We start from the raw sequence: 23,301 nt of genomic DNA, 5'->3' as shown, positions 1-23,301 counted from the left end.
CTATTTGAAATAATAAGTTAAAGGCTCACTGAATAAGAAGCAGCTGAAGAGTGTTGTATTGTGGTGTTTATAAATGAGAAAACCAAAGGTTTTAGTCACAGATGCAGTGCTGTGTTTATATAACCACTCTGCCATCCTAAGGCATTCCATAGCATTTCATGGACTTGTTTGTGTCAATAGTTTTAACTGAGCATTGAACAGTCAACTTCTTTTTACCAGATCTTTAAATGTGAATTTGGTACTGCATCATCTTATGCAGTTTCTGAAAGGAAAAGGGAAGAGACTTCCACCTGGGAAAATAAATAAATAAATAAAGATGAGAAGGGAGAAATATAAATGCCTGTTACTTGAGATAAGGAAATGGTCACATTTTTAATAATCCCTTTTCATCTGCTGGGTGCTAAAAGCTGTCAGAGAATTCTTTATGCTTTTACTAGACATTTTGTCTTTAATGACCATTAGAAGAAAAAAAAATAATAGATAATCTGGTTTGCTACTGCATGATAATGCTATTTTTAAAGTAATTGACTGTTTTAAAATAATATCTGCAGTAGATATTACCTGCATTTTCACAAATATTTCTGCTTAGAACAATATGCACTTTAAAGAACTGGGTTCTGATTAAACTCATATTAGGCATTGTTTCAAATAAAAAAAAACAACACTCTATTTTTTAATTTATGCCTGTAAAAATTCCAAACTATTGATTTAATTTTACAAGCAGATTGCAGTCCCAAATATATAGTCTTTCCACATATAGAAACCTAGTGGATTCTCAAAGTTCCATGGACAGCCAGAGGCAAATTCTCTTGTCATAGGCGAAAATAAAAGACAAATTTGAGGCTGCTTAATCCAAGCTCTGGGAGTATCCTGGGAGTATGTTTTAGAGGAGATTCAGGGAAACACTGTTATCTGTAAAGTAGCTTGGAGACATTCTAGTGACTCAGCTGTGGGACTTTTGAGTGCCACAGTACACTCCTTGTACACACTAAGACCTTTTTTAGTATTAACTGGATAGCAGAAAAATAGCTGACAACTCTGTAGCATCTTAAAATGGAAATTAAAAATTGCTTCATTGCTGCCCATGCCAATATTTTTTGCTTATTTGGGAGATGCTTGTTGAAGTATTAAAATGATTCACTGTTGGATCAAGCCATGAACTCATTGTTTGTCAGGAGTCCTGTTTAGCAGGAAGCTTATTACCCATGACCATCCCCTGAGTTGTCCTGCCAGGCAAAAAATGGTAATAAAAAATTAAAGGCAGCTTGGCAGCAAGTCTGATTTGTGCTGTGTCTTGAATCCATAAGTGTACTCCTTCCTTCCCTGCGTTTCAGCAGCTGTGACGCTCAGGAATGTGCGAGTGAAGTGTGTGTCTACGTGTGCTTAAGCATGCCGGGTATTTAGGGTGTTAACATGCACACAACCTCTGGGTGATTTTAGTAATTCCTCTGGCTAGCTTTTTTGAGAATATAGAGTAGTCTGGACAAACATTAATTTCCTGTCTTTCATAGTTATTTTACCTGGCTTGAAATAGGAACTGCTGCCTGGTTGATAAAAGGATTAGAACACTCTCTAATTTATTTTTTTTTTAATAGGGTATCACAGTCTTCTGAAATACTATTATAGAATTTCATACAGCATTACATATGAAAAATATATTTGAGGATCCTGCTGCAAAAAAGATGCATTAAAAGTGCCCACTAATATGCAGCTCTATTAAATAAAGGCACTACCTCTTTCTACCATTGGTTCCTGTCATGCTTGAGTGCAAAGTACAAGGCTAGCAAAAGATAAAAGAGCTGCAGCTCCATTTTTAATGACTATACAATCCAGGACTGTAATACCCAGACACTAAGCACAGACATTAAAATTAATCTGTCTGAAAGGATCTTCATTTTCAATGCTTTCTTATGTCTGTTGATCTCTAGAGGACATCATCAGCCTTTGGGACTTTGAAACATGTGAGTTTCATACTTTGTTCTGATAGCTGCAAGCCTTGGGAAGATGCCAGCTTCTGGTGATGTGAATGCTTGCCCCAGAACAAGCAAGACAATCCTTCCCAGAGCTTCATCACAGTTTCTGTCAGCTCCAGGGTGGCAACTTTTTTGCTGTGGCTGGCCAGACATAATCCAAAGGCTTCTGCTGAAGCTCGTAGTCAGTAGGCAAAGACTTTTTCACTGATTTCAGTGGGCTCTGCTACCCACATTCCTCATTAAATAATTAACAAGGCTAATAAGCACTGTGACAGTGTCTGTTTCAGCTTAGAGAAAGCAGTGTAGCCAAATAATGAAATGCTCATACATAGAGCATATAGTATATGTATATGTATATGTATATGTATATGTATATGTATATGTATATGTATATCTATGCTCTATGTATTATGCTCTATGATAATGTATTATCACAGCTTCCTGGACAATCCACTGAATTCTGTGGCCATTTTACCAGTGCTTGGTGCAGACTTCTGATGTTTTTCCAGGAAATAACAAAAATTTAGGATTTTTTTTAATGTTTAGAATTTTGGAAGGTCCTGAAGGACAGCATCCTTTCATAACTTGTACTTTCACTGGCAAGTTGACATGTTACATATTATATATATATATATATATATATATATATATATATGAACCAAACTGGCTTCTGAAATCTAATTTGGATAAAATCTAGAATGAGTGATCTTGGTTAGAAAAGCAGCTGGGCCTATGTAAATGATGGGCAAGCAAATAGGCTAACAACAAAAGTGAAGTTTTTGAAGAGCCAATAGCCACTATACAATAAAATCACTTGTTAAGAAACCCAGACTTGGCTGCATTATGACTGCAAAGAGAAACTGGAAGCAGCTACTTTTTAAAAATTATACTGCTGTTAGGGGTAGATGTGGTTTGAAATGCAGGAGGGACTGTCAGAGTGAGTGTATCAAATGGGATGATTTATAAATGCTATGACTTGGAGTAAAGCACAGATATTAAACCTGAAATTAGCCTAGAAGTGTAATGCTGCAGAATTTGCCAAGGTGTTCGATGACTCTAAGTACTGAGGTCATAAAATTCAAACATTTAAAAAAAAAGAAGAGAGATGAAGACCTCTGAGTATAAATTTCTGCAATCTGGAATAATTTTGGGAATTTTTCTGCCTTACCTACACGTTATGATTTTCTCTCTAGTAGCACAAATCTCTGAGCAGAGTAGACAGAAATATGGTCTCATGCGAGTAATAACTTTGCCCTCCCTACTTGTGTGATGACACCAATTCAGGTCAGTTCAAATAATTACTGCTCTGCTTTGTCAAAGTCTGCTCCCTTCCAGACTTCCAGACTTGTTTGCTCTTTTTGTCTTCCTCTGTCTGATTCTTTAGAGAGTGTTGGGGCAGTCTGGTTCATTTTAGCTCCATCATGCTCATCCAGTTGATCTAAACAATGCAGCAGTCATATTTATTACTCAGCCTGGTAATTATAAACACTCCTCATCCTGATGGAAGCTGTAGTGTCTAAAGGGACCAGATTTAGTGCTGATGTTTTAGTTTTCATTTGTGTGACATGTGGTTTTGGTTTGCTGCCAAACTTGTTGTGTGCTAGCTAAATTCCTCTAACTTCAACATTTAAGTAATCTGTTTCAGCAAGATCACATTTCTTCCAGCCAAACTCAACTATATTTTCAATTTCATGTTTCTGTTGAACATTTTGTGCAACTTTAACTAAAAATTTCTCACACTGGTAGTTTATTTTAGAGCTGTATGCTTTTAAGTTATTTTTGTTATTATTTTTTTTTCCTTCACGGTGTGTGAGGATGTAATGAAGAGGGAAGAAGGGAGATTTGGTGGATTTCATGGTAGTCTTATAGGAACAAGTTTATGCCCATGTGTTTAGATCGTTCTTCCCAATGATTTAATTTACTTCTTTTCAGCATTTTGTCTCTCCCTTTTTAATGGTCAACATTAATGTTCATAATTACCCAGCTTTTACAAGTGTTTATACAACGAAAGCATCCATATTGTATTAATACCTTTACAATGAACCTGTAAATTGGAGGAATACTCTGTTTAAATGATAGGGGAAAAATCCAAAAAGCTGTCTAGATAGTTAATTGCTTTCTTAATCACTTGGCAGTCAATACCTCTGAGATTGTCAAAATGTTGCCGGAGGTGACAAGAGCCTATGAAGTTCAACAGTAATGAGTGAGAGTAAATATCTTCTTTTCCCAGTGCAAAGAACCAATTAATTTATGCACTTTTGGGTTGTTTGAAATCTCTTTCATGTTAAAGTAGTGGCAGGATTCAGGCAAGACACTGGATGGTTGATTGGCCCAATGTGATATGAGCTGCACCAGTCAGTACAGCGCCTTCTCCTCAGGGATAAAGTATATTCTAGATTAAACATCTTAGTTACTCCCTACTTGATTTGGAAAAGGGTTCTGAATCCATATTTCCCAATTTCCAAACCTTTTATGTAGGCATGGGGCTTTTGATCATTCTGAGAAAGTGGCTTCTTCCGTTGGAGATATTTTACTTATTTATTTGTACAAAATAGCTACCTATGTGTCAGAACATGGACTGAGATCTCTTTTTTCCTGCTGCCATTTAGAGGCATTCATGGTCTTTGGCCAGTTGGCCCCACAAGACTGAGGGCTTAGATTTGTCAGTTCCCACATCTCCTGGAGCCCAGATAGAGTGGAATTCGTTGCTTCCAACAGCTGGGCATCCTATGTGGAACATGAGCAAAGCTGGGCGTGTTGGCACATCTCAGAGATGGTGTTGGCATAACTGTCTACAAATGTGGCTCTTAAAGTTGATAAACTGAGTAGAAATCTGTCAAGCTAAGTAATTAAAAATGCTGAAGAGGAGCAAGCAGCTGAAGCCTTTCCTTACCAACACATGTGAAACAACCAAGTTTGGGTGTGAAAACTTTACCAGTCTCCTTTTCATCTATTCACAGGGGTGTTCCCTCTCATGTCATTCCTCCTTTCCTGAAAAGAGCCATGAGAGAAGCTGATGGTTGGGTTTAATGGAAACTTCTAAAACAGAGAGCAGCTCTTGTCAAGTGCATGCTCTAGTTTAAAGCAGAGACATGAACTCAGTGACTGTGTGTCAGGTTCTGTCTTGACCACAAAGGTGAATTTTCTAAGACACAGCATGCTTCCTCAGTCTTTGGAGGGAATTGTTCTGCTTTGTGTAAATAATTAGATCTTGAGCAGAGGCTTCAGTTTAAGTCTGTTCTATCCCATGAGTACTGCGAGGCTGTGGAATCAGTCTCTTGCTTGTTTTCTTGCTTTCTCTCTCGAAATCTTTCTGGCTCAGTAAATTTGTAATTATTTATAGTTTGAGGAACTCGTTGGGACTTGGTTGAGAGCCAGTTCTTTAGGCTGCTTGGCAGCATTGGGATATATTTGCCTTAAGGTGGAAATATAAGCAGCCGGGGAAATTTAGGTACTGACAGTGTTAGACAGCAATTTGGGAATAAAGGGGATTCAGACAAATATAAGTGCAAAACTTAGTCATTATGATCTGGACCACAGAGACATTCAGATTAACTTTGATTGATTTAAATGGAAACTTGGAGCTTAAATAACTTTGTGCAGCTTGTCCAATATACTTTAAGAGATAATTGAGCACCAAAATCAGTCTTTAGCACTATTCTTGAGCACCTTTCTCAAATTTGTGGAGAAAGCATAAAATAAAGTTAAAACTGCACCCCAAATGTCACTTATATCCAAAGTTCTTCATTCACAGGACCCTTTGGAAATTTAAATTTGTGATATGAAATAATAAGGTTTGCAAATTAAAGGTCACTTGGGAGAGAGAGAAGAAAATGTAGTAAATACAACGTTTATGTGTGTGATCTGCACTCTTCTTTTTCACTGAGAGTTAAGCCTCAAATTTGTCATATACATGTGAAAATTATCTTAGTAATGTGTAAATGTTCTCTCAGCACAGAATTTTTTTGTTTTATCATTTGATATCTGGTAATGATGCTAAGGCAGTTCGCACCAGCATCTTCTACATACAGCACAAAGAGTAAATACTGATTGTGATAATATATCACATTATTTGTGTTTAAGATGTGCCTACATATCATTCTGTGCACATTTTGTGGGTAGCCTACACCTAAAAAAGCTGTTAGTTTAGCTAAAAAAATATCTGAGAATGTTTTCACAAGTCATATTTTTTGCTAGAGTAGAGAAGGGTGTTGACAGTTAAGCTAAATTCTTTTTTCCAGGTTAGTGTGTTTTTCTGATGGTCAAAAAGTCTTACTCATCTCTAAAGAAACACTAATGTTTAACTGAATTATTTTCTTATAGCAAATTCTTGTCATTTTGAACAAATTTTAATTATTTCAGAATAATGAATACTGCTTTGCTGAAATAAAAGAGTGGGCTTATATGCAGCCCAAGTATTCTATTAGTGTAAATGACATAATAGTATTTATGGTACTGCTCTCCAGGGCTGCTGAATTTTGAAAGTTCTTAATAGGCCTTTGGAGGGCCCCTGATAGACTTTATATAGAGCTGTCTTTAATTTAGTAAGTGATATAATATCTGTTAATAGATATCAGCTCTTCAGAGTTAAGTCAGTTGGGGTCTCTAAGCCTACTGGCTTTCAACTCCTGTCTCTTCCTCCAGACATTTTCTCCAGAATATATTCTTGTTCCAGTCAACACTATGAGGAATTAAGTGCAGTGTCTGATTCTGGTTTATTTACACCAATGCGAATCAAGAGTGCAGCTGTTGATATGATACTTAGTAGTATTATACTAGAAGCTCCAGAAGTTAAACTGGTAAGCTTATTCTACATAAGCTTTGTTAAAGATGGAGATTTGAAAGACAATTGTGGCCTATATGAAGAAATTTTCTTGCTGATAGTTCATGGTTAAAGTGAGCCCATTGGAAGTGAAGTGCTGATGTCAAGGGGAGAAATGGATTTTCTCTTCTCACAGATGACTTCAGTTTATAAATTGGAAGTGGTTTTATGTAGGGCATATGTGGCTTTGAGACTGTTGGAATTTAATAGTGGATAATGAATGAAGATGCTGAAGTTGGATAAATAAAATTGCTGCATAAACCACCTAAACCAAAAATAAAGAAATGGCAGAACATGATTTTGAAATATCTGTGTTCCCACGGATTTTGCTGCTGTTACAGCTCCGTGTTGCATGACCTCCTCTGACCCCCATTCCCTGCCAGCCAGTCAGTGTCTTGAGCTGTCAACAGACACACTAAGGAGCTTGTCAGATAAGGGCAGCATGTTGAGTTGGAACAGTGTTTGATGGATTAAGACCCTGGCTGTTTCACCTGTGCAATTTCTGACTTGTATTACGAATGACATTTTCAAGGCCTTTGGGCAACATTGCCAAGCATGCCCCTGGAGACCATATTACAATGTCAGAACAATGTCAGTTCCAGATAAATAATTTTTTATAGAAAAATAATTAAATTAACTTTAAGCTTTTGACAGCATTTCCACAAAAACTCAGAAATCCTCACTTAAGTTTCCCATAGCACTGCAACTTGACCTCCTTTTTTTGTTGTTGTTGACATATTTATTTAAAGAGCAGTATTTTATTTTTGCTTCTTTTTTTTTATGCTTTAGCAGCCTTTCAGTTACAGCCTTGCAGTGTTCTCACAGGCACTATTAATTCTACATTTAAAATAATGTTTGTCTGAATATTTTTTATAGTATACATTAGAACTGCATATGTATACTTTAAAAGTTCTATCCCACCAAGAAGACTTTTGATGGTTTTTGATTACCTCAAAGAGATTGTCTTCTATTTTAGCTGCCCAAAACCTGTATTTACAGCTTTACTGAATAAAAATTGAAATTAAAAAGAATAAAAACCCCAACCCAATCTTTCAGGCCTGTTTTCTTCTGAAAACAGCCTTGACACATTAATCAATAATATAGCCAGTTTCATGCAAACAAACATCTGGAACCTTTCTGAAGGTTTTGCAGTGATCACACTCCTTTCTTCTCTTCTTATAAACATACCTAGAGTGAGCCATGCATGTTTTGTCCCTAACCTCTGTGAAGAAAGGAATCTAGATTATTTTGGTGAGGGGGGGGAATGAATAATACTCAGGTCATTCTCAATACCCAGGTCATTCTCAAATATGGGAAATACTCTGAAAATTTATTTCAATAAATGTAATGCCTTCTCAGCATTCTCCAGGAGAGGGGGAGCTCTCAGGTATGCAGAATCCTGCATGTCCATCACAGACTGGAACTCTGTGTACCCTGTCAGGGACGCAGGCAACTGAGAAGGGGCATATGAAAGAACTCGAAAAAATTTTGAAAACTGCTGTCAGACAGCAGACCAAAGGAACTCATTGAAAATTTAAATGCCCCTGTGGAATCTTAGCATTTTGACAAACTGGTAAATGCTCCTGAGGAGCCTTTTCGTCTGACTTTTCTGATCATCTCCATTACTCAGCCTGGATTAGTTTAGACTTCAGCCACTGCAAATTCTCTGCCAAGCAGCCCGCTTCAGCTGAGCCAGCTCTTCTGCTGAGGGACAAGTCAGCAGGATTTCAGACCATCAGAAAGGGTATCCCAACAGCTGGAGAGTTGGCATAAAGGAATTGGTGATGCCACTAATACCAACTCCAGCTAAGTGCTGAACCACTTTTCTAATTTTTTGACAAGTCAATGATGTTGACATTTTCCAGTGTGGTTACTTAGTGTTGGACTGCTGTAACCAGACTTGGCAAACACCTGTGCTTCACTTGCTTGCACGTAATTTAATCCTTCTGCCTCAGCTTCCCAAGGAAAATTGAGGATAATAAAATTGTTATCTTCATAGAGGAGTTGTTGTAATTAACATTTTTTTAAAAATCCTAAATGTAATTAAAATACACAGCAAACATTCCAGCTAAGGACAGATAAGGATATATAAATCTTCTACAATTTGTTATATGTATTCCTTTTTCTTCCTTTCTGTTTTTTATTTTTCCCAGTAATAATACCATGTCAGTTCAAGTATGGAAGGGGAATCAGAAGAAACCAGTGCTTGAGAACCATGTGCAATGTGATTTTAGTAATTACTGGGTTTTTTTTTTACTTCCATGGGATGTGCTTTTCATCCTTCCTTTATCATTAATTTTATTGACTATATTTTGTCAGTTTACCCTTGACTTCCATCATCTGAGAAACTGGTCTGATCTAAGTCAGATAGGGAATTTTTTTAACATTTATGACCAAAGCAAGTTAGAAATGGTGCTGTAATAGCCTTTGCATTATTTTAGAGTATGTCATGTGATGGTGACAGCTACTTGTTTTATTCTTTGCCTGAGATTTTTTTCCCCTAAAAGAAGCATCTTAAATAGAAATTATATCCTTACCCTTTGCTGTTCCCATTTCTTTGTATAACTTTCAAAAGCAGTGATTCAGAATAACTTAAGAGCCCACAAGTATAAATGAATCTGCCCCCCCTTCCTCCCAACAGGGGATTCTTTAAAATCTAGACTGTTTTTCAATATGGGCCTCCATTGATTTCGGCACTTTTGAAAATCAGGCCTTTTAGTTACATGCATATGTGTCACTTGAGGAAACAAATTTTATAATCCCAGTAGGAAAAGCTTGTCCTTTTCTCAAAAAAACAAGCTAGATTTTTATGCAAACACATGTTGCATTGAACATCTTTTAGCTGACTATATTCCTTGGCTTTTCCACAGGAACTGATGATCCAGAACTGTTTGAATCTCTGGTGGGCTAAGTATGATGACTGGTGCTGTTCTTGACAGAATATGAGTTATAAAAAGCCTGTAACTGTGACGCCTGCTGGATGAATTTTGATTAGAGAGCCCATTTGAAACTATGCTTTGTGCTTCTGAATTGTTTGTTTGACAAGTACATACTCCTTCAAAGCAGTAGCTACAATATTTGTTGTAAAAAAGGATGATGTATTTTTTGTTTTTGTAGATGTTGATTCAGAACCCTCAAGTTCAAATTTTTAATTCAGAGGTACCTTTATTTTAGCACTATGTAAAGTAACAAGGAAGAAACAAACACAAGATTCAGGCTGCTAACACAAATGGTAACAGGAGTAATTCAAAATTTATTACATTTCAGCTTCTTTTGTCTTTAAGGGCTTGTTTTCTTTAAGGTAGGGTATGAATAGAAACTTCTTAACCATGCAGAATTTGGAAAATAAGAGGTAAAAATATAAAAAACTGCCATTTCTTCCTTAGTGTACTTTTTCTTAACACAAAGCAACAGGGAGAATCGATAGACTGTTCTAATAGCATAAGTTGTGGTCAATATGTTTGTTCACCTCTCTGTCTTCTCTACTCATTTCTGATGGAAAAATAGATCCAGAAGAGTTTAGAAATCATATAACAGAATATGGGAATTTTTTTAAAAATTAAAACTTCGAATGCAAGGCAAGCTTGAAGATTCCATGTCCTGTAGTTTATTCTATGCAAATATTAAAACCATTCCTCTGTGTCAAATAAAAAAATCACATACAAATAACTGGTAGCATTAGAGTGAGTTTACAAGAGGACCATGTTTCCAAGCATTTGGTGGGTGGGGAGCATGCAGGAAAAGATTTGCCAAGTTACTTTGTTGCCTATAGTAGGGTTCCTTCAAGTTATACTAGTATATTTGAATTTAGCCTTGATACTCTGCTGTTGGGATACTTGATTGTCAGTCATATTTTTGTAACACCAGTGCTTTTCTTGGAATTTTAATTAATATTTTGTATTGTCATCAGTACAGGCCAAATTTCACAATTAGTCCCTGCAGCTCCATTTTACCTCCTGAAGAGTAGCTCTCTTGTCACTCTCTTATTTCATTCCAGTCTGTGCCAGGTAACCATTTGGAGATAATATTTTTTTTTTTTTTCTGGAGAGTCTCCTACAGCCAGCATGAAGCCTCTAGTCCTCTGAAATGTACCTGTGGCTCCTGTAGGATACTTCAGCCATACCTCTACTTTATCTATGTTGAATAGTAAGGGCTGTGCAGACTCAGTGCCTTTTCTGTCCACTGACTTAAAATTTGTTTGTAAGAAGGTTGGAGTAGAAATCAACTTAGCTTGTTGTAAGGATGCTTTGTAATGGATTTCAGAAGTCTCTATAATACAAATAAACTTAGGACATGCAGAAGAATTTTAGGAGTCAATCTTTATTTATTTGCTTTAAAAGCAGACATGATCCTGGGAAAAAGATTATTTTTGGTAGGAAGGGCTTTTGGGAGTCCCATATTCCTAGCATTTGGCTGAAAAAGGAAGTTTCCTTGCAGATGAGAACAGATGAATATTCCTCATCCATGCTCCAGAAGTTGTCTGAAATCACTGTGACTTTGCATCTACATCCCTTTGAAAATGCACTGCTCCCCATGCAGCTGCTCCTGGATCAGTCCTGGCCTTTTCCTGGTGCCTGGCAGAGACTCTGCTGTCATGAGTGAGCACCACTGGTTTCTCCCAGTGAGGAGCAGGGATTGAACTGTTGGCCTCCATATAATTAGAAGTAAAATTGACTTGTATCATGTATTTGTTAAGAGGCAGCTTTCAGGAAAACAGAAACTATTAGCTACCCACATTTAATAATGATTAAATATGGAAGTATAATCATAATATAACAGCAGGATCACTTATACAACAGGCAGTTGTATTAGTTTTGGGAATGGGAAATTCTGCAATGAGTCAAATTGCACCTAGTTATTTCAAATTTTTCTTTTCCGATCAGCAGCTGGCTTTAAGGCAGAGAATTCCTTGCGTTGACTGTCTAGAATGCTGACTGTGTGTCTAGAATGCAGACTGTGGTTGGCAACTGCTGTTAAGAAATTTCCTGTGCATACTACCCCTCTTAGTGAATATCATTCTACTTTGAGCCTAATTGAAAACTGAAGATAGAAAACTAAGCAGTTATTTTTCCCTGCAGTACAATATCTAATATTCTGATTTCATGGCTGTCTGACTGCAATGATTGGGAAGGACATTTTCTCAAAGTGTTCACAGTACCACAGCAATGTGTCATGAACATTGCCTATCAAGGAAAGGAACTGTTACATTAAAATATGTGCCACTTAAAAACATACCCAACTGAAAAGTAGGATGCTGTTGTGTTACATTTGGTACAGTCAATAATTGCCTTTTCTTGTCTTTTTCTTTGAAAAAGCTATTAAGAATGTAGAAAACAGCCTTCAGCTAGAAAGGCTTTAATAGGAGAGATCTGCAACAACAGAGGTAACACCTATGCAACAAAGGCATTTTGTGTTCAGGACTCTCCTTCCATGTTATAGTCCACGATGCTGGGGTATTTTTGCTGGTCGAGAAGCAGGATATGTGTGTGTAGTTGCTGGTGATTGTATAACTGAACAAGCTGAAACAAGCTACTCTGTGGGACAAATGCTTGTTTGTTAACCTCTGTGTTAAGTGGGAAAGAAACCCCCAATATTTACAACAGGACACTGATGAGGGGTAGTAAATAAGGAGAGAAACCTGTTCAAAATGTCCCATAATCTTACATAACAATAGAAAAAGTACTGTCAATTTAAAATGTTTGCTTGTTTTTTTTTTTTTTTTTTCTTTTTATATCAGATAGTATTACTGAAGTCTTCACTAACATCTATGTGACCAGTTTTGGACCTGTGTCAGATACTGATATGGTGAGTTCCTGAATCTTTTGCATGTATGGATAAATGGTGTAAGATATATATAAACTTCCTTTAAACCTGTATTCTTTTACTTATTGTGGATGGATTTGAAGCAATCTTGCTGAAATCAGAATGTGCCAAACCCCATGTCGTTTGAAATTTGAAAATTGATTTATGGACTTTACATGATAAGTGTGCTTGTGTTAGCTGTTTAATTTAGACCAGTAAATCTTCTGATTTTCCCACTGACTGTACTTCGGTTTATATTCTGGAGCAATCTTGATATGGATGAACTGGATTCCTCTTGCATGAAAACCTGAAAACCTGGAGTGAAAGGAGCACTCTTAATATTGGCAATAGACTGAGGGACCTGATGGAAGTCAAACCTAAAACTTCTTGAAAGACATAGCTTGGAAGCTGGGTAATCAACATGATTGTGGGGTTTTACAGATCTGTCCTTGATAATTTGCATTGTTTAGTAAACATTTAAAGAAGTCAGTGGCATTAAAAAAGAAAGAAACTTTCAGAATATTGCTCTGGATTATAAGTAATTGTTTGTAGGCTCACTGAAAATAGTACAGAGATTAGGGAGAATGTTTCACACTGGGTAGAAAGACCTGATGGATATAGCTCTCTAAAATGAAAGGGAAGGGCAGTCTCAAACTTACTTTACCTGTCATGCTCCTGTTCACTTGCCTGGTTTAGGGGGAGGTGGTTTAATTGACTCTGGGAAATGTGTAGGAGAGAACAGAATTCTCAGAAGAGTCAACAACAATCTTTTACTTGCAAAATGTGGAACATCAAGATAGAGTAAGATAGACTGATGGTAAAAAAACATCCAAAGTAAGTGCTTCACAAACTTTAGTTTAGCAAACTTAAACTTAGCCAAGCTTAACAAATCCAGATACAGGACACATAATAAGGCCTTGACATGAATTTTTTAGTCTGGATGACAATGTATTTTGAGAAGAAATGGAGAAAGAAAGAGAAGGAAAGGATAAGAGGAGAATGATATCACCATCTGTGGATTTAGTAACAAGACTCGATTTTGATGTCCTTTGGTCTAAATGGTATCTTGATCCATCAGGGGTGGGAAAAACCCACAAAACACAAATTCCAGAGGGTTTATATATGCTTAGCTTGAGATGGAATGCCAAGGCACCTTCCCTGGAGTGGGGAGTTTTATGCTGTCTTTTGTAGCACCTTGAATCTGTTGCAACGCTGTGGATCCTGCTCAGTCCTCTGATGGAAGACCCCAGGAATTATTCTGGGGGTATTTTTGCGGTCTTTGATGGTTTATGACATTTTCTAAGACATGACAACTGTCTCTCAGTCAGTGCAGTTGAGCCCCTTATGCCCCATCAGAAGGGATGAACATCTTCAGGCCTGTGTGTGAATGTCCCAGTATGTCCCCCAGGTGGGGAGGAGTTTCACAACTGAGCCACTTGTGTAAGGAAGGACATCAGCATGACAAAAAGTATTAATCCACCTCACAGGATCTGCTTCTTTTTGGCCTGCCTCTTCCCTTGTCTGTCTGAAACCCCAGCTTCTTGCTGAGCGAAGGCTGCTTTGTCATGGTCATCCCCTGGTGCTCACACCCTCTGCACCTGGGCTGTTACTGTGCTCATCCTCAGCAAAGCACCTGCTGCTCTTGCAAATGGCTGATTGTTTGAGCCATTAGCTATTAACATCTCAATCTTTCATACTACCCTTGCCAACCCTGCGAGAAATTATTTTTGAAATGTTTCAAATATTCTTTATTATGTATGAGACGTATTAAATACTACCTTGGTGTAGCTGGAGATACTCAAAATTAATATTTTTTAAAATAAGACAACGTTTCTTTTTCTATGAAAAAAATCAGGTTATGCATCATACAAAACAGGGGACATTATGATGTTATGAACAAAACAGGGGACATTATGATGTTATGAACAAGTTTATGAAGCTAAATTTTTCATGGTACATTGAACATTTTAAAAGTTATTTGCTTATTGGTAAGTTAAAAGTTATTTGATTACCAGGTAATCATAGCTTTGGAAAATATGTTCTAGTGGGGTTTTGTGGAGGTTTTTTGTGTGGTTTGTTTTGCGTTTTCAAGCTCTGTTTTGGAAGTTTTGAATACACAGGTAAGACTTCATATGAAAGGCCATGAAAGGCGATTTCATAGGAGAAATAGACTTTTGTTTATATTACTGTACATGTTGCTGATTCTCCTGAGGTGTTTTTTTCTGATGATTTTTGGTTTATGAAATAATTCTTATTTTGTTAATAATTCTGTAAAAAAGGTATCCACAGCTATGTACAAAGATGATATGAACATCTTGACCTTGTTGGTCTAGTATCTCATGACTTTCGAGTGGTGAAGTCTTGCATTTATGGTATTCCTGTGTAACAGGAAGATTATATTAATCCACTTTTAAAGGTGATTACTGAGCCACAAGGAGACTTACCCAAGGCTGTGCAAGTCATCTGTGCTTAAATGGAAAAGTAATGAAAGCTCCCTGAGCCTATTCCCTCCCTCCCAACACACTTCTGACATCAGTGGATAAATGTATGGAGAACTCTGGGTGTCTATTTGCATAGACATATAGAGAGAGCACAGATCTGTGCAGAGGTGTTAATCAAAGCAGAGTGCAGTGCATCAGAATGGCAGCTGTTACTCTAATGGGTAGGTTTATTTGCACATAAGTAGATAGATAGGTAAGAGCAGTTTAATTCTTATTGCTACAAGCTTCAGGGTTAATTTAGCTTGTTCTGTTGATAATTATAGAATAATTTTGAAACGTATGAGCAGTCAATGAGAAAATTCCAACATGTGAGTTTTGAAATGATAGCTTCCAAACCATCACATATCCTGTCGAACATGAAGGTGACATTAGGGTTTTAACCATGAGTACTTTTTCATTTAGGAGCTGCATGACTGAATCAATAATTTAAGCTATTATGTAGAGGATTCATTGATATTTTGTTCTGTAAATGCTGGAAACTCAGGGATAATATATTTTTTTTTAAATTTCTTCCTTAAAAGGCTTTATTGCAAGAATAAATTTGACTCTTGCCCATGTCTTCTGGAATTTTTGGAAGATCCTAAGCTCAGATTTTTTCAGGAAGGTTGGTCCCATCTCAGGAAGTCCTCTGCTGGCACAATGTGAATGGTGAGGCCCTCAGTCACGTGAGGTATTTAGGCTGAACACTGCTGTTGCCCAAAACTCTGAGGATTATTGCTGCCCTTAGGATTCCTTCTATTGCGGTTTCTTACAGTAATAAGGTCATCAGCTGTGGGACTGCACCCCTTTACATGATCTGTTTTGCAGTTTATTTTTTCCTCCTTGGTTAGTATATTATGAAGAATAATGGTGCTTGGAAGAAGAGAGGTGCTTTTGAACACAGGAAGGGGACTCACTGACATGTGAGATGTTTAATATGCATTTACAGTTTGGAATAAGGAAGTGACAGACAAGGAGTGATGGGTGGATTGGAGATAAGGACACAGTTCTCACATAGTATTGATACACAAAGTTCATAAAATTTAATTCTAACCTTTGTTGTTGCATTGCTATGAATTTGTGAGGTGTCCATTTCCCTCACTAGCTGTTCCCATTAATGGTAATGTGGTATGGTGTTTGATCTGTGACTCAGTCATTGCTGAGTGTGGGTTTTTATTCACATTTGCTGTATTTCTCCTGTATCACAACTTTGCCAACAAATCATTATGTCTAGGGGAATTTGTTCTTTGACTGATTTTAAGCTAGCTGGAATTGCTGTTGATAAATTCAGGAAGTAGAAGTTGAGGCTGAGGTTTTTCTCTAAATGTATTAAGAGTCAAAAACATTTGGTGCTTGTCGTGGATTAACATTTTGACTAAGTTCAAAAGATGCTACTCTCTGTTCTGACCAAAATAGTCAGCTACCAAATGTGTTCTCTCTTGGCCAGCAGTCAGTTGCAAACTGTGCTTCAAATGAGCAAAAATATTTTGGTATCTATACCATTTGTGTCAAAGAAAAGCTCTTGTATGTCAACCACTCTATCTAATGTCACATATGTAGTGTCAATATATAAGGATTTTCAACTTCCTTTTGCAAGCTAATGAGAATCAAGAAAGGCAAAGCAAAAACACGAGTTTAAACAGATTTTATTTTCACCCTTCTGTCTTTTTGAGTTGTTGTTTCTCAGAAATGTTCAAGTTCAGTATTGTGATGCTATGCCTTATAGGCTTCCAACCCAATCAGTGATAAAAATTTATTTTGACATTAGCCCGAGAGAAGAAAAGCTTCATTATTTAGAAAAACAAACAAATGAAAAATTGGACAGAACAACTGAAAAACAAAGCATCTTTTAATTTTCTGAAGTGTTGTAGGATTAAGTTCTTGTTACAGGGGCTAATTAAAGCATTTATCATGAAATTAAAATGTTTAATATTTGAAAATTCAGAGGTAATGGATGAACTTCTTTGGACTATAATTTGTAGGATATAAAAGGATTGAGCATTAAACCTGATTATTTTTCTATTTTTAAAAATTTGTTTGAAATCTGGTAGACTGTACCATCACTATAAATCTACATGCTGCTAACTTGAATTTCAGCACTGAAAGCTATGTATTTTTACCTCTTTTTCTCAGGCTTGGTGTCCTTCTGGGCTCTCCTGACACTTTGGCTCCTAAAATTTCTCCCACAGCCACAGACATAGTGTGGATGTCTACAATTGAAAAAATTATACATATAATAAATGACACCTATTTACTCCTCAAGCAGTAGTTATTTTATGTAAGACAGATTATGTAGGTACTGAGTCCCTTACATAAGGTCTGCTGTGAAGAAAGATTTGCCAAGATGCAGCAAATTTTGCCTCAGAACAGTCTTTCTGATTGTCCTTGGGAACGGTCTTTCCTGCTTTCCTCCAACACATGGTTAGTAGGTGGCAGGACTTGAATCAGTTTAGCTTGAATATTAAAACTAAGAAGCCTTCTGAAACTTTTATATTTCAGCTTGCAGTCTTAGATTTTCATTGTTATTGCTGAGTTTTGTTTATTGTAGTTGCACCTTTATTCCCAAGCTGCTTGTAAACAACAGTTTTTCCTAATTTCTTGAGGATAGACTTCCTGTTTTCACTTTGAATTCAAGGAATAAGAACATTCCTTTGCAGAGATCATATACACAGCTGGTATGTGTATGATGTGTATATTCATCACTACACACACTTCCATCTCATCAGTTTTCAACTGAAATGTCAATAAGTGTTTCTGATTTTTCAAATACAACCAGATTAGAAATTTTCAGTGAAGGCTGAAAGTCAAATACAGAAATAAGCAGAAGGATTGTTACAGCATTCATCACTGCAATTGAGGATGGTTCTTTAGAGGTAGTGACTGAACTTGGAACCCTGTTTCTTTTTTTCTCTCAGTTTTTCAAATTTCGTCCCTTCAGTTTGTATTTAGGTTTTGTTTGGGGTATTTTTTCTATGCAACTTATTTTTAGCTCTGTTTCAGAGTCTAATTTTTAGGTAGAATTCCTTAAGAGAAGCTTTACAGAGCTGATATGATATTGAAGTCTGGACAGAATAAGGGAATGCATCAAGGTGATTAATTTTTCAAATAGATTACAAAAAAAGTACTGCAGTTACTTTTACGTAGTTATTATTTGAACTCAGTGAGAGAAGACTAAGGAGTAAAGGAAATGCTAAATACACTGGAATTTTTGGGGAGAATTGGGGAACATCTAGGTTGTGTTTTTATAATTGATATATTTCTGAAAAGTCAATACATTGTTGGCTCAGGTAATTGCCTTTGCAAGTTAAATCCATACACTGAAATTTTGATGAGAATATCTCACATGATCTCTTGCAGAGTTTCTGTCCATTTATTCTGTTGGGAAGGCTTTTTCCATTGTTCAAAGTCCTGCCAAGGGAATCAGTATTGGAGATTGATTTGTCAGAGGTTGTGTCCAAGCCTGTCACTGCCGTTAGCTCTCTCTGTACCTTTGTTTGGGCTCCTGTTCCTGGCACCAGGCATCCACTTTGTTTCAGGGTTGCTCTTTCTCCATGTCTGAATAAAAAAGGGATAATGACAGGTGTTTTTATTTTCTGTGACAGCAGAAAAACGTCCTGTAGTCTCTTTTCTAAGTAATCCCTATATGTATCTTCTACAGAACTCTCTTATCCCTCCTTGGTGCTTCTTTTAGACTCAGAGTTCACTCTACATCAGGTATATGGAATAAAAAGAGAGAGAAAATTATTCTGAGAAGGTCCTTTTCATAGATGAATATGAATAGAAAGACATTCTCTTCCCTAGACACTATCATTCAAACTGGTTAAACACATTCTTTCCAGATTTTTTTTAATACTTCATGTTTCGATTAAATGCCTAGACAGAAATGACTGAGGTTGACAGATTAGGCAGAAATAAAAGGCTTGAAAATGTTCTTCAAATGGAGAAAAATTGTGCTGCAAGTCCCTAGAAATATTCCACATATTCTTGATAGTATGAAAGGCCATATGTATCTGGCAGGCATTACTTATGTATTTAAAAATCAATACATGTTCCTTTGAAATGCAGTGATGGGATTGTGTTTCAATTTTTAACAGGGTTGTGAAGGGTTTTGATAAAAAGTAACCAACAATGCAGTTTCAAACCAGAATCCTCCTTCATCAGAATATTTTCAAGGATTCTAGTCACTAGTATGTACGATCCACACTCTGAAAGACTTGAAGGGGATTTCTGTCTGTCTGCTGTTTCCTTCTATGTTCTGTCTTGTGCACACATCAGGAGGTACGTTTTGGAGAAGAGAAAATGGACTCAGTTTATTTATCTGTGCAGTGAAGTTTGATGTTGATAGACAAGGGCTTGTACAGAGCCTGAGTAGTCAGTACTTATTATTGGAGCATTGAGGGGGTTTGGAGGAGAATTCTTTCAGTCCTCATATTGTAAGAAAATTGCTTGTTTTTAGAGAAGAGAAAAGTAGAGAGTGAGATGGATTATTTGTCCATTCTGGTAGGTGGGCCTAGGCAAAGCCCACCAAGCAGTGCAATGATGAAGTAGCTTATGAGACTGCTGTAGTGTGTCAGTCCTTCCTTCTGCCATCTGCACCCTGCATGGATCTGCCCACAGAGACAACCACCAAGACAACCAACTAGTGATGTGATCCTCCTACTGTAAAGCTAATTTCAGCACTCACTGAAAATATCTAGTGTGCAGGTTTAATAAATTCAATTGCAGAAGTTGCATCACAAACTTAAACTCGTCACAGCGACGAATATCAGGTTATGGTAAGAGTGCATATAATGGGCAGATTAATTTTCTTTGACTGATTACATTTTTTCAATCTTCTGTCTAAATTCCTTCTTGGTTTTTTTGAAAGTAATTTTGATGCCTAGATACGTACATGTCAGTATTCTGCTGCACCAGTTACATACTAAGATTGTTAATGTTTTTAAAAAAATTCAAAAGAAAAAATACACGTTTCCTTAAGGTAGATATGAAAACAAGAACCTACATTTTAAGAACTAAAATGAAGAAATTGTACTGCTGTAAAAATAAATATTAACATGCAGTCCCCATATTAGCTAGGAAGGATTTAGGTCCATGAATCTGAACTGTCTCATCAGTGTATCAACCACAGTATTTCCAACTGTTTTAAGGATTCAGTGGAAAGCTATATTTGCCATTTCCACTTTGCTTGCTTTTAATTTTTTTTATTTGCATTTTAAATGTTTTATATTTTGCAGTATTTAAAATTTGTTTTTGTGGTTATATATATATGTCCATTATTGGCTATAAGAGTGGTCAGGAAAAAGACAAATATACTTTAGATAAATTACTCAGAAAAATCTTTACAATGGGGAATGAGGAACTCTGGCTTGAACTATTCATTAAACAAAATGCTGTGTTCCAGAAGGTAATTAATAAAATGTTCCATCTGCTTCAGGACAATACTGCTTGCTAATGGACACTTACAATTTTTGAGATATTTGGAACACATCCATCTTTACTCCAGATGCTAAAACTTTCAAAATATACTAACTATTACTGGAAAGGATGAAAGTACATTTTTTGTTGTGTGAACAGATGCAAATCTGGCCTTAGCAAAAACCGAACCAAACAAACCAAACAAACAAAAAAAATAAAGACTGTCATGTAGTGGGGAGGGATTGCTTATACTCAGGTCAGTTAAAGCTTCAGCCAGAGACACTATCATCATTTTTATGGTGTGTAGTGTTATGCACAACAACTGCATATTAAAAGAGGAATAAAATTTCCCTGCCATTTTATTATTCATTGAACTGGCAGAGGGTCAAGTGCTTCTTAAAACTCCAGCAAGAATCTCATTGCCTGCACCTAAAATTTCATGTAAGGTAGTATAATACATATTTGAAAGATTATGTTTAATCATACTGCATTAGAGTCTGGCTGTATAAGCACCATTTTAGACACGACACAGTAGGCAGCACTTTCTTGTCTAGAAATTATCACAGGACTCCCCTGAAGACCTGGAAGTTTGCTCCTGTGATTTTGTGGATATGCTGCACTAATTACTGCAGAGTGCTTAGGTCATATCCAAAGAAAACAGGGGTTTTTCATTGGAGAATATTTGCAGAATGAAAGAAATCTCAGTATTAATCTCAGTATTTTTTCTGGAGTCCAGATTTGCCTTTGTCATGGACATTAGTCTTGACTGAAAAGTAAACATTACACAGCATTTATCACAAAGTGATATATATCAAACATATTGAATAGGAATTAGTCTCAAAATCTTTATGTAGCAGCTTTTTGTAGCTGGCTTTTTATCATATTGATTATATTCAATGTACTTCAATTCCTTCCTATTTTTTCATTTTTTAATATGGTAAACATCAGTAGGGATATTCCTGATCATAAGTAGAATAGATTTGGCTCAGAAGGGAACATAGGGTCAGTGAATATAACACTGGGATGCAAAGGCAGGGGTTGTATGTTGCTTAAATAATTATTTTAAATGGACAGTGACAAAATTCAGATCCTAATACTTCCATTGAAAAAAATGCAAAGAAGTCTGTAGAAAGATAAGTTAAGAGCTATGAGATTTTACTACTATTGTGGAAAAATGGAAACAGAAGGTGTTTGTCATCATTCACACCAAACCTTGGTTTATCCTGTTTCCATCTTCTAAATGAGATGTTCTGAAATAAAGATCTCCAGCACAGACTGGAGGGTGTTACAAACCACCATAAATGTGAGGGTAACAGGTTCTTATTAATTGATCCTGGGAGCAGATTAGGGTGAAACAACACTGAATGACCTGTGTTTATAAACACATACATGCATACATATATATATATATGTGTGTGTGTGTATATGAGTTAATTTTGGAAAGTTTTGGTTGCAATGGAAAGGGGGTATGTAGCCATTTTGGTTATTAGTATCAATAGCAATATAGCAGTACAAAAGCATAAAAATAACACTGAAGAAAATTTGTAAGGAAATGACAGAAAGAGAAGGAAAGGAGAATAGAAAGATATGACCACACATGGATTCAACAAGACTTGATGTAATTTCAGTGTTTGTTAGTCAAAGTGATGGCCACACTTTTGATCTGCCAGGGGTGTGGGAAGACCATGAAACATGGAGTTAATATGTATGTCAGTATTAGCAATGGATTAATGTATGTTCAGGTTTACATGGGAGTGCCCAGACACCTCTCCTGGGGAAGGGAGCTTTACACTGTCTTTTGCAATATGTGGATGTGTTGCACCTCTGGATCATGTGCAGACCTCAGGTGGAGGACCCCAGAAATGAGTGTGGCAGCTATGGCCTCCCCCTGCCAGCCCCAGCCAGGGCTTGCTTTCAGCACATCTGCAGAGTTGGCTTTTCTTGTGGATACATTGCTTCAGCCTTGTGTACTTCTCCTTAGACCTGAGATAATGGGACAATATTAGCACCTTTATCTTATCTCAAGTTCCTATCTGGAGGCTTAACTTACTGTCCAAATTTCCGAGAATTCACAGAGGCATACTGGGGAGAGGGAGAGAGGGGAGTTCTGTGGTCTCAGAACAGAAGAGCAGTTGCTTTTTTATATGGTTTACCATAGTGGGCAAAGTCCTTTGGTGATTACCTTAACAGTGTTTGAGCCATTAACCATTACCTGTGGATCAGTCAGAGGTTTACCAGTAGGGAAAGGCTGCAGCTCATTTTACTGCTCATTCTTTCCTGCTCATTCTACTTCCTTAGCTGTTGCCATGCAGCAGATGCAGGGTTTTGTGAAATATTGCTGTTTTGACTTAGTAGCATTTCATGTCTGCTTTTTTTTACCTATTTTATTTCTCTTGTAATTATTTTTATGAATGTTGGAAGACAGTAAAAAAGCAGGATCTTTGAAGTTCTTTATTGATGGAAACATTGCAAAAAGGTTCAAATTTATATTCTAATCATTTATGTGCAGAGGTGTTTGTCAAAAGAACCTGTAGGACGTATCACTCACTCCTATTGAATTTCAGTGGAATTTCAAAGTCTTAATCCCTTCAGGCTCTTCTTCTTTATACCTCAAACATCAGTCTTACCATAAAAATGATTTATTGGTAAAGCCCCTCAGATGAAAGGTACAAGAAGGCTCTTAGGGCAATTTTCCTTTAATTACCGGGTATTTCTATCCATATTTCATATACTCCCCTGCTGCTCCTGATCCTCCATGATATTATGCATTTTGTCACTTTCCCTGGTCTGCAACTGAACTGATAGGTAA

The 23,301-nt window shown here is 36.7% G+C and overlaps 1 protein-coding gene across 2 annotated transcripts in view; it reads left to right on the top strand.

The window, feature by feature from the left end:
- GABRA2 (gamma-aminobutyric acid type A receptor subunit alpha2) overlaps positions 1–23,301 on the top strand; it is a 59,765-nt gene that overhangs the window by 13,853 nt on the left and 22,611 nt on the right. For both annotated transcript variants that reach the window (XM_064710340.1, XM_064710339.1), the window contains exon 4: positions 12,533–12,600. In XM_064710340.1, the coding sequence (XP_064566410.1) occupies positions 12,533–12,600 (68 nt within the window). The remainder of the gene's footprint in view (positions 1–12,532; positions 12,601–23,301) is intronic.

Source organism: Zonotrichia leucophrys, chromosome 4 (genome assembly GCF_028769735.1).
Source record: "Zonotrichia leucophrys gambelii isolate GWCS_2022_RI chromosome 4, RI_Zleu_2.0, whole genome shotgun sequence".
Lineage (NCBI taxonomy): Eukaryota > Metazoa > Chordata > Aves > Passeriformes > Passerellidae > Zonotrichia > Zonotrichia leucophrys.
The sequence above is the reverse complement of the archived record's forward strand: the minus strand, read 5'-3'. Positions and strand labels throughout refer to the sequence as shown.